We start from the raw sequence: 12270 nt of genomic DNA, 5'->3' as shown, positions 1-12270 counted from the left end.
GTTTGTTTACCTAAGCAAGAACACTATTTTCCGTTATTCTGACCAACTTTTGTTTAAAAAGCAGGAAGGTCCTTATTCCAATAATATAAACCAATAATTCAATATTATGCCCAATGGACTCCGGTTGTAAATACATAGTTAACATCCGGAAGATTGTCGGTCTAACCTCATTAATTATAATGAAACTAGCCGTAACGTTTCACAGGAACCGGAAAGAACAAAAGAACGCTCACGTTTTTGGAAGAAATGCTTATATTACTTAATTTTCGGTAAAAAATGATGAGCTTCAATTAAGATTTTTCTTTAAAATAAACGTAACTTTAAGATATTTTTCGTGTTTGTTTCTGAATTAAATTTTTTAAATTAGATGCAATTTTATCTTGTATGGTGTCATAATAGAATAACTGGTGGAAAAAATAACTATAGTATAGTAGCAACTTATTTAATCATCTTTTAATTATTTTTATAAAAAATTACGCAATCTTACGCTGATTAAAATGTTCACTAAGAACATGTGACTCTGCCTGTGACTCAAAATGGCTTCGAGTGAACCACATACACACGATGGAATGGAACATATAGAAATCGGTTATTTGTTCGTATTGGATTTATAATTATGTGCTGCATTACAAACGACACGCGAATATTAACAATGAGCAAAGGAAAATTACTTTTACTCTCAAAGTAATTGATGCCTGCGTCATGCGTGAGGCCGAGAGCACTCCGAAAGCTTTCTTACAGCTTGCTTGTGCAAAATATTCAAAAATCATCGAGGTACTAATATTGAAATATTCGAAAGGAACATATACCTACAGTTAATACTGCTAACGTAACTAATCTATACATATAAATAAAATTGGAGTGTCTGTTTGTAATATTGAAATAATCGCTTTTTACTACATGCATATGAATGAATATATATAGGTACGGTACATACTCTAAAATCACATTTTTTACAATTTTTGTCTGTCTGTTTGTTCCGGCTAATCTCTGGAACGGCTGGACCGATTTTGACGAGACTTTAACTTAGGTTTTTTTTAAGACTAGCTTCGCCCCGCGGCGTCACCCGCGGTACGACAATAACCGTGGGTAACATCGCGGGACTCAGCATTCAATAATAAAATTTAATGTTTCCGAAGCGAGGGCGGGTCGCTAGTCTACACTTAATTGGAAAACATTCCGTGTTTGTTAATATGTAAAAACGCTCTTTTATTTTAAATAAACACTAGGTAACATAGCGCGGTGTTAATACGGAGACCACGTGAACAAAATGCACTGTCATTTGTATGCAATTTCAAAAATACCAACCTTCCATCCGGCCCAACGGGTTGATTCATCAGTCGAGTTTTAAGTACGTCGGCAGGTGTTCCTAGAACGGCTGCCACAAATCCCGCATTGAAGGCAGCCGCCGCGTGCACCAACATGGTGTCAGCCATGCCGAATTCACGCATTAGGAACTGCTTGGTATAGTCGTATGATGCTAAATCTCCCATATTGACCAATGCTGCGCGTTGTACGTTTGGGATTGCACCTATATATATCCATATATTTTCATTAGTATAGTTCTCAATATAATAATATAATATGCCTAATAACTGAACTTTAATATTATTAAATAATTTTGTATACCTAAAACTTTTATAAGTGTAGCAAAGTAAGTGATGCATTTCTTTTTTTGCTTAGATGGGTGGACGAGCTCACAGCCCACCTGGTGTTAAGTGGTTACTGGAGCCCATAGATATATACAACGTAAATGCGCAACCCACCTTGAGATATAAGTTCTAAGATCTCAGTATAGTTACAACGGCTGCCCCACCCTTCAAACCGAAACGCATTACTGCTTCACGGCAGAAATAGGTGGGGTGGTGGTACCTACCCGTGCGGACTCATAAGAGGTCCTACCACCAGTGAAAACAAACAAACAGCATTTAACAAATAATAAAATGAGGTCAGATACTTCGTGAAAACACTAAGTTTAAAGCCTAAAAAGATAATTTAAGTGTAAATATAAATGCGTAATTACTGGTAGATAATTGTGAAAGTATAGTGACTCAGCACGAGTAGCGGAAAGACCTAAATGTTTGAAGTTCGTAGAGTAAATTTCGTCAGAGCCATACACAATTAAGATACGCCTTGTTTTTCAAATTGAACGCGTTATGAACTACTGCATAGTACGTGATCTATTTTTATGTTAAAATAGACATTGAGTACACAATTTTATTTAGTGTTTGTATGGAGTAATGCGTTTCGGTTTGAAGGGTGGAACAGCCGTTGTACTATAAAACTGACATTTAGAACTCGTGTCTCAATATGGGTGCCGGCTTAACGTTATTGATATCTATTAACTCCGGTAATTTATCCTAAGCTACGCCCGGACGGGTATGTCAGCGTTAAGCCAGGATTTACACACATAACTTCTTTTACAATGAAAATACAATACAATTCTATAAAACTTTAACATTACTTGTTTACAACAAAAAGCCACGCCTGAGTTATTCAGTGGTTTTTACACAATTAGCCATTTTGTGTTGGTTATAGCAACTACAACTTCTTTTATACAAACAAATGTAATTACTGCGAAACAATTCACAAAACATAGCTTAATATTCAAAATACATATTTTAGTGATTTTACATGACTCACATTTAATTTATTTTACATGAATTACTTTTAAGTAATATTAACTAACATTGTTATTATCCAGCCTAATAATAGATGGCGCCAACAACATCATTGCAAAACAATTACAATACTTAATTAAATTATTAGTACTGTTAATTATAATATAAATTATTATTAATATTTATGCTTTATTCATATTTAATCATTTATACAGTCATTTGTGTTTTTAAACAATAATATAAACATTAAACATATTCTGAACATTTTCACATCAAAACAGTGTCTGCTAATTATTAAATATGGTAGAATAACAGTTTTGTTGCTAATAATAAATAAATGTTAATATAGAATAAACTAATCTATATATTATTATGTTAATTATTGCCAACAGTGGCGTTTGCGCCCATACGGCCATACTGATTCCAGCGCGTCCCTTGCGCTGTTTTAGCATTTCACATAACAGTAAACAAGTCATATCCCCTACTGGGATCTACCCAATACACAAGGCACCATTCACCCTTACGAGATCTAGCTAACACACAAGAGGATCACCCAACGGGATTTACCCAACACACAAAGCATCACTCATACAGGTCTAGTTAACTCGCAAGCCATCACCCTTACAGTATCTAGCCAACTTACCAGGCATCACCCTTACGGGATCTAGCCAACACACTCGGCATCACCCATTCGGGATCTAGCCAACTCACAAGGCATCACACATTTGGGATCTAGCCAACCCACAAGGCATCACCCTCTCGGGATCTAGCCAACCCAAAAGGCATCACCCATTCGGGATCTAGCCAACTCATAAGGCATCACCCATTCGGGATCTAGCCAACTCACAAGGCATCACCCATTTGGGATCTAGCCAACCCACAAGGCATCACCCTCTCGGGATCTAGCCAACCCAAAAGGCATCACCCATTCGGGATCTAGCCAACTCATAAGGCATCACCCATTCGGGATCTAGCCAACTCATAAGGCATCACCCATTCGGGATCTAGCCAACTCATAAGGCATCACCCATACGGGATCTAGCCAACTCATAAGGCATCACCCATACGGGATCTAGCCAACTCATAAGGCATCACCCATACGGGATCTAGCCAACAAGACCAGGTTTAAGGATTCGCATGGTGGCCCGCCAGCGTTTTAGGAAGGATAATTGGATAGGAAAATAAAAGTAGATACCATAACAAATTATAAATCATTTTACAGCAGAACAAATCTCTTTGCCCATACGGTCAATCAGAATCCTCTGACATTAAGAGGATAGATTTACCTATATCAAACCGTTACCATTACCAAACCTTTACCTTTACCAAAACACATTAGATGACAGAGACCGCTCGTCCATCCATTTTTTACCAGCTGATTCAACTTCCCCTAATTCATCATTCAGCGGACCATTTTCAATTTGCTTTATTTTAATGACTGGTAGGGAACATCATCCTTCTAATGCCTCTGCATTTTTGTTTTATTGTTGTGCTGCAGATTTTAATCAACTGTAATTCTTAAAGCTGCCTGTCAGATCTTATTAATTGATATTTTACAAACATGTGACATTTATGACCCATCAATAGTTCAGCATGCCTGTTGACCATGCTCGCTCTCTTTGCAATAATGTGGTACTGAATTTCATATTGTTCACAAGTTTTTGAAACTCCTGAATTATCTTTTATCTTGGTGAATTTTTAAAAGTGACAGGTTTCCAAAAATGGAACTAAGATTTTAAAAACAGAAATCACATAGAGATCTGTGCCATCCTTTTTCTTGACTAATAATAAAGCAGCACCCCCACTAGAAACCTAGGGTGCAGAGAGTTAATCACTCATCCAAAAATAAATAATTATGAAAGGAAAAGTAATAATATGGAGCTGCTGAACAGGGATGAGCTGTCTCTTATTATGGCATATTATTAAAAGTTTATTTTTATTTTTATTGTAATATGCTTGAACTCCTCACAATAAACAGGAGACATACAGTATGTACAGCGTTGTACTATCCTATCCAAATTAATTATTTCAAATCCAACTTTTATCTGCCTGATCACCATCTATGAGACATGATTTGCAAAAGTTACATGATGATTGAATAATGACTCCAAACTTGAGCATTCACTGGATAGAAACTTATAAAAATAGATAAGTTCTCCTCAAAGAGTGCAACACTGAGAAGTTATTTTTAAAAGATTAAAACCTATTAGGATGTCAGCAAGACTGTCAGTATTACCATATGATTATGATTACCATATGAAATTCTATAATAGTTCTAGTATTTTTCTCCATTAAAAGTCACAATGCTTTGTTTTGAAATCAGTTGACTCCTTATGCTCAAAAACTTTACATGAAGTTGTTTAGCTTACTAAACTAGATCTGCAATGATTTAAGTCTTAATTGTGGTGATACGTTTGTCATCTTGACGGCGGTAACAAGTTTTCTCGAAATGACGCAAGTGACGCAGTAACCACATTTAAAACCTTAGTGTTACTAAAAGTGCCACGAAAACTGAAGGAATCATTATGTGATTGTGATAAAACTGAGTTATGTTTAGATTATTAACATTATATTTACAGTATATTTTCAATTTGACGCTTTCGGAACGTTTTTAGAATCGATATTATTTAGGAAGCGAAATACATACCACAGCGTATTTCTCAATAACTTGGATCGAATAAATTTAAGATAAATACCTGAAATCAGTATTTTTACCATCTCAGCGTCAGTAGCTTTTCCAAAACATCCACGGTCTAGAACTAATTTTAAATATCCACAACTTTACTGAATGCATGGATCAGTTCGTCCCTCACTTGCTCCAATGCGGTTCAATACAAAGACCAGATATCGGCTTATGTCTTGCTTGCTCTTTTGAACTCGATGTTCATGCGATGAAACAATTAGCTTCATGATAGTTTCGTCCACATTTCCGCATCGGTCTTGATGTCACGCCCTCATCGGAGTTGAACGGCGGCAAATAAAAGTTATAATGCCACTACAAGGGTACAGCATTTGCAGCTATCATCACTTTTCGCCTCTTTAATACAGGTTGAGAGACCCATCACTTGTTCAACAGTGGGCTACTTCATTCGGAGGCTTACGATTAATTTTGGGGCTGTGATCCCACTTCTGATGTCAGCGTTAAGCCAGGATTTACACACATAACTTCTTTTACAATGAAAATACAATACAATTCTATAAAACTTTAACATTACTTGTTTACAACAAAAAGCCACGCCTGAGTTATTCAGTGGTTTTTACACAATTAGCCATTTTGTGTTGGTTATAGCAACTACAACTTCTTTTATACAAACAAATGTAATTACTGCGAAACAATTCACAAAACATAGCTTAATATTCAAAATACATATTTTAGTGATTTTACATGACTCACATTTAATTTATTTTACATGAATTACTTTTAAGTAATATTAACTAACATTGTTATTATCCAGCCTAATAATAGATGGCGCCAACAACATCATTGCAAAACAATTACAATACTTAATTAAATTATTAGTACTGTTAATTATAATATAAATTATTATTAATATTTATGCTTTATTCATATTTAATCATTTATACAGTCATTTGTGTTTTTAAACAATAATATAAACATTAAACATATTCTGAACATTTTCACATCAAAACAGTGTCTGCTAATTATTAAATATGGTAGAATAACAGTTTTGTTGCTAATAATAAATAAATGTTAATATAGAATAAACTAATCTATATATTATTATGTTAATTATTGCCAACAGTGGCGTTTGCGCCCATAGGTACGTGAGCTCACGGGATCAACCTGAGAGAATATGCTAGTCCTAGCAAGAGTAGTGCTTCGCAGAATCTACCACCGGATTGGAATCGCGATCCACTGAGAAGATCCAGCGAGAAACTCGGGGCTTGAACTGACTTTAGACACGTTTTTTTTATTGCTTAGATGGGTGGACGAGCTCACAGCCCACCTGGTGTTAAGTGGTTACTGGAGCCCATAGACATCTACAACGTAAATGCGCCACCCACCTTGAGATACAAGTTCTAAAGTCTCAGTATAGTTACAACGGCTGCCCCACCCTTCAAACTGAAACGCATTACTGCTTCACGGCAGAAATAGGCAGGGCGGTGGTACCTATCCGCGCGGCCTCACAAGTGGTCCTACCACCAGTAAAAACGTACCTCTCCAGAATCCCAAAATCCCGCTTTCAGCATACAGCATTGCGTAAACTTGTCTACAGTTCTTGAAACGTGGTGTTTTACCCTGCAATACGTTTCTGCCTTCGGCTTGCATTTGCACCTTGACGAGATCCGTGGGGGAAGCGATCAGCTGTGCCAGCGAACCAGCCGCCAAACCACCTGCCGGACTTCGAGACGATTACGTTATGTCATTATACAAATTGAACACGTTGACTGACATAAGTTGATGGTAATTTCCACAGGCAATCGGTATTATTCAGATTATGATACTTTTTAAATGTAGACCAATGTCGGATTGTAGATTAAGATTGGCGTTTTGTCGTGACTGAGACAGGTCAATGTCCTATCATGCGGATTAATGAAGTAGCGTCGTAAATATTATTTTACATACTATATATTATATAACGCAAGGAAATCTGTAGCTCATCACTAGGCACTTATATAGATATTATTGAGTAATTTAAAGTTCATAAGACTAAAAAAGCGGCATTCATAATAAAATGAGTATGGCTATGAACATTTAGGTACTTTTCAGTCTTATTAATCTCCGATAACTCATTTTGATTTTTTTATTTAAACTTGATCTCTCATGTTGCACTTTCACAAAAATAGCTCATAATAATAACACTTTGATATATTTTAAATATCGCTACTAATTTTGGTATTGCCATTCCCTTCGGCTACGTCCACCCCTTGCGATTTGTGTAATTGATCATGTTATTATAATTTAATGAGATTCCATCTTAAAATCACATCCGAAATTCTGTTATCCCATTAAAAATTAGCTAACAAAGGGAATTAACATCTTATTGTGCTTCTACACTGGACCGGTTTCAATATGATTTAGTAAAGTCCTTGGTAGAAAAACAGTGTAGCGAAATGTACTGCAGAATTTAATTAATGAACACAATGAACAATTTCCTTTCTGAGTTGTTCGCGTGAAATTTATTGCTCTAATTGTATTTTCCGCGCAGTGGGTGACGTATTACGACTATATTTGTGTTTGCGTTAGAAATAATATGATCAATTTTAGGATTTATTTAAGCTAGGTAATAAGGACGACGGGGCACATATCAAGTAGTTTTTACGTTTCCACTTATCAAATCTATATCTATACTAATATATAAATCTACAGTGGTTTTTACGGATGTTCCGTTATAACTACTGAACCATGCATCCGATTGACTTGAAACTTGGTATTCATGTAGAAAATACATGTACTTAATGGATAGGCTAATATTTAATATTTATTATTTGCTAAATATTTTTTTTATTACACGATATTTATTAGAGTTAGCGATATGAAATAGTATTTGATGAAGTAGTATTATGATACTATGTATCTTAACCTTCAACCATTCCCGCGATGGTGACTACTGCGGGACCTGCTTTGCCTCAAATATAGATAAAATGTAATAGACAAGGACCTAATAATGATTCTTGTAACGATGTCATTAGGTAATGACGCTGCTTCGAAACAAATAATTTTATCGTAGTAGGAAATTCTATTTATGAACAAAGGGCATTTCTTCACGCTATGACTCAGCGACGCCCATGTCGATATCTATGATAGGTCAAGGTGTTGGGCAAGGTCTCGACATTAGATCGTGTACTAAAAAAAAAGAATACAATACTGAATGTATGTTCGAAACACCCTGTATTTCTAAATACTTCAACAACGAAGCTGTTAATTCCTGACAGATATTTAAATTGAATTTCAAGTAGCTATGCGCTATGTCAAATACTAAATAAATAATAGTTTAAAAAAACTAAAAAAAGCGTGGGGTGCTTTTCAGGATATTATCAAAATAACCCTTCTACTCATATCTGTTCATAAAATATTTATAACTACTGATACCATGCACCCCACGCTTTTTTTACAATAAAATATTTTTTTCTTACACTAATAACTAAAATTTATTAAAATTTATTTTCTGTTTTTTAGATGGATTTTCTATAAAAGCGTATTTTGTTAGTTTTTTTAAACTATTATTTATTTTTCATTTTTTAGTCGAATTTCAATTTTTTCAATATTTTTTTTCAATATTTTTTTATATTTGAATTGTCATCGGTTCTTAATAAGTATACCGAATTTCGAGATAATCCGACGTTTTGAAGGGGGTCAAAATCATGTTCAAAGATTCCGTTACAAACATACATACGTCTGAAGCTAATAAAAGCGTATTAAAATCAAGAGACTCGGAGTCAAGTTCTTATATTTATTTGACAGTGACAATGGCTCGTGTACGAAGCGACTCGAGAACAGCTCGACCGGCTTAGCTAATTTATTTTTCGTTGCGTTCGTGAACAGCTGAGGGTTTGCTTAAAATATTTTGTTGATTAAACCACGATAAGTTTTTTATGGAATTAGTGATAGCCACAGCGAAGCGTGGGTTGGGTGGTTTTAAATAAATACAGCAATATCCAAGCTGGTGGTATTGTTAAGACAGTATCATGTGCCAACAGCTTTCTGGTTCAACTTTAAATAGTTCTCACCCAATGAAGCAGCACCCAGGGAAGCCTTTCCGTTTTCATCTTTCATCATGTTCCGGAAATGTTCGTAGAAGATGAGACGGCATCCGGAGTAAATCGCGTGCCGTTGGAACATCGGCATGAGACCGCTCCATAATTTCAGAATTCCCTCTTGTTTGGCGATACCCACTGCTGTTTTGATCATACCGTGATTTTCCAGCTAAAAAAGATTGTTTTTTAATACGCTTTTATTAGCTTCAGATGTATGTGTGTTAGTATGTTTGTAACGGAATCTTTGAGCATGATTTTGACCCCCTTCAAAACGTCGGATTAACTCGAAATTTGGTATACTTATTGAGGACCGATGACAATTCAATATTTAAAAAAAACATGGTATCAGTAGTTATAAATATTTTATGAACAGATATGAGTAGAAGGGTTATTTTGATAATAACCTGAAAAGCACCCCACGATTTTTTACAATAAAATCATTTTTTCTTACACTATTTTTAATTCAAATTTATCAATTTTTTATTTCTTTTTTATGAACGCAAAAGTCATGCGGCAATTTATAATTTACCTAGTTATTGATGGTAAGGGCATGGTATTATAAGCCCACTTAATCCTGCATATTTCTACCTCGAAGCATTACTCGTATACCTACTTCTGCATAGTGTTATAGTCTAACTTATACGAAATCGTCTTTTCTCAAATAATACGCATTGCTGAAGTTATGCGTTTCAATTTGAAGGGCTGTGTAGATAGTTGTGTTCAATGCAATTAAAGACTTCAACTTTATTTGTCCATGTGGGTGGTGGCATTATGTTTTGAGACTATGATTACCATTGATACCATATTATAAAAAATTACTATTTAATTTCGTAACCAATACAATACCAAAAAAAAACTTTTATTACTGGTGGTAGGACCTCTTGCGAGTCCGCGCGGGTGGGTACCACCACCCCGCCTATTTCTGCCGTAAAGCAGTAACGCGTTTCGGTTTGAAGGGTGGGGCAGCCGTTGTAACTATACTTGAGACCTTAGAACTTATATCTCAAGGTGGGTAGCGCATTTACGTCGTAGATGTCTATGGGCTCCAGTAACCAATTAACACCAGGTGGTCTCGTCCACCCATATAAGCAATACAAAAAAAAAACTTCAAACACGAGTTTGTTGTCAATCATGTTCGACTTTGAACGCTTTAGGAATACATACAAGAAAAGTTCATTTTGAAATAAACAAAGTAAAATAGAACACAAGAATGTGTGCTGATGGTCACCTTGTAACCGTGTTTAGCGGCTGCCACTTCCGATTGTATTTGTAGCCTTGTCTTGGTCAAGTCGAACGGGTATGTCGCTGAAAAACAGTTTTAAACGTACAAAATTAGCGTGAACATTGTATATTTACAACTAACAGCTAGGTATGTTGGTTATTAACATCATTATTTAGGGTCTGTGCACACCACGTTTTTTAAATGCGCCGTCGACGCGTGTTCGTAGCGATACAGACGCGATACGCACGCAAGTCAGACGCAGCCTGTAGACCTTTGCACACCTGTATAAATTCAAATACGCGTTTGAATCGATTCAGACGCGATGCTAACGCGCGTTTGTATCGATACACATGCGCGTTAACATCGCATTTGTATCGATACAGACGAAAACAAACCGCTCTGTAGGATAAAAGCGCGCCGTCGCGTCGACGCGCGTTTTGGAAACGTGGTGTGCACAGGCCCTAAGACCTTATTGTAAGCTTGAACGGGCAGGCACTACCATGCCGCCTTTTGCTGCCACGAAGTGAAGTAAACAAAACAATTGAGACTTCGATTTGGTGTCTGGAGGAAGGTTACCGCATTTACGTTGTGACGACGTCTATGAACTCTAGTAATCACTCAACATCAGTTTGGTCTTGAGCTAGTTCACCCATTTATTCTATAAACAAAAAATGTACGGATATCCAGTCGTAGAAATTTTTGAAAATAGAAATTAATTGAAATACCTACTTGATTGAAAGTTAGGTATTTCTTTAGGTAATTATTTGATTGTCTTTGATATTCCAGATTTTTCAAATACACAATTACATTTATATGGATTTTTAATCGTATGCTTTAACAAAGTCTTAACAGATCTTTCATCGAAATGTTTTCCTAAAAACGGATTTCTTCCAATTAAAACATATCGCGTTCTATTACTTTATACTTTAAAGCAGGGCTCCCAAACCTATTTTGTCTACTACCTACTTTGAGAATAAATCATTTTTTAGCGTCCCCATTTTTTCACCTACTTAAAATCCACTATAGCGAGAGCTCAGTCGGTGTCTAAGAGTCTTCCTAAATGAAATTAAAAATCGCCTGCCAAGCCTCTACACAAGGCCGCCATTTTTTTTCTGGGTCTTTATCGACCCCCTCTGGGCCTGCAGCACCCACAAGGGGGTGTTATCGCCCACTTTGGGAAAAGCTACTTTAAAGCAACCCAACTCAACATTAAATTTTATCTTACCGTTTGATTTCCCTTACAACGACATTAGTAATCAGTGACTCATTCAGATACGTTCGTGGAAACCTGGATCGATACAAGTAATCACAATCATATACAGTATCAATACACTTTACTCATTTTGACTGTGGAAATAATGAATCGAAAAAAAATAATAAATAGCATACCTAATCTTTGGTAGCCTAAGGGGCTATTCTATCTACGATCTCACGGGGCTTATCCACGGAGGACTGGCTAAAACAAGCCTAAAAGAGCAGTGCTTCGCGGAATCTACCACCGGATCGGAATTGCTACCTACTGAGAAAATCCGGCGAGGAACCTGGTTTTGTATCTCTGGGCTAGGTTACACCTCGGGTTAATTGACGAAGTCGACAACAACCGTGACCGGTTAGTTTGTTAAGAATCCAACTAAGCGATATCCGAGGTTTTTATTTATTTTAGAATTACTTGAAAGAAAAGTCGTTGTTTTAAATATAATAGTATTA

The 12270-nt window shown here is 36.0% G+C and overlaps 1 protein-coding gene and 1 long non-coding RNA gene across 7 annotated transcripts in view; both read right to left on the bottom strand.

The window, feature by feature from the left end:
* Ucp4A (Uncoupling protein 4A) overlaps window positions 1-12270 on the bottom strand; it is a 33223-nt gene that overhangs the window by 3134 nt on the left and 17819 nt on the right. For all 6 annotated transcript variants that reach the window (XM_028188096.2, XM_028188099.2, XM_028188101.2 and 3 more), the window contains exons 3-6: window positions 10570-10646; window positions 9315-9510; window positions 6801-6977; window positions 1309-1531 (exon numbers count right to left, since the gene is read on the bottom strand). In XM_028188096.2, the coding sequence (XP_028043897.1) occupies window positions 1309-1531; window positions 6801-6977; window positions 9315-9510; window positions 10570-10646 (673 nt within the window). The remainder of the gene's footprint in view (window positions 1-1308; window positions 1532-6800; window positions 6978-9314; window positions 9511-10569; window positions 10647-12270) is intronic.
* Window positions 5169-6794, bottom strand: LOC149501116 (uncharacterized). The gene is made up of 2 exons (XR_016324423.1): window positions 5407-6794; window positions 5169-5317 (listed from the first exon to the last, which is right to left on the bottom strand). It is a non-coding gene; the product is annotated as an uncharacterized LOC149501116 (long non-coding RNA).

This window comes from Bombyx mandarina, chromosome 17, assembly GCF_030267445.1.
Source record: "Bombyx mandarina strain Sakado chromosome 17, ASM3026744v2".
Classification (NCBI taxonomy): domain Eukaryota; kingdom Metazoa; phylum Arthropoda; class Insecta; order Lepidoptera; family Bombycidae; genus Bombyx; species Bombyx mandarina.
Note: the sequence above shows the minus strand (reverse complement) of the source record. Positions and strands in the feature narration are given on the sequence as shown.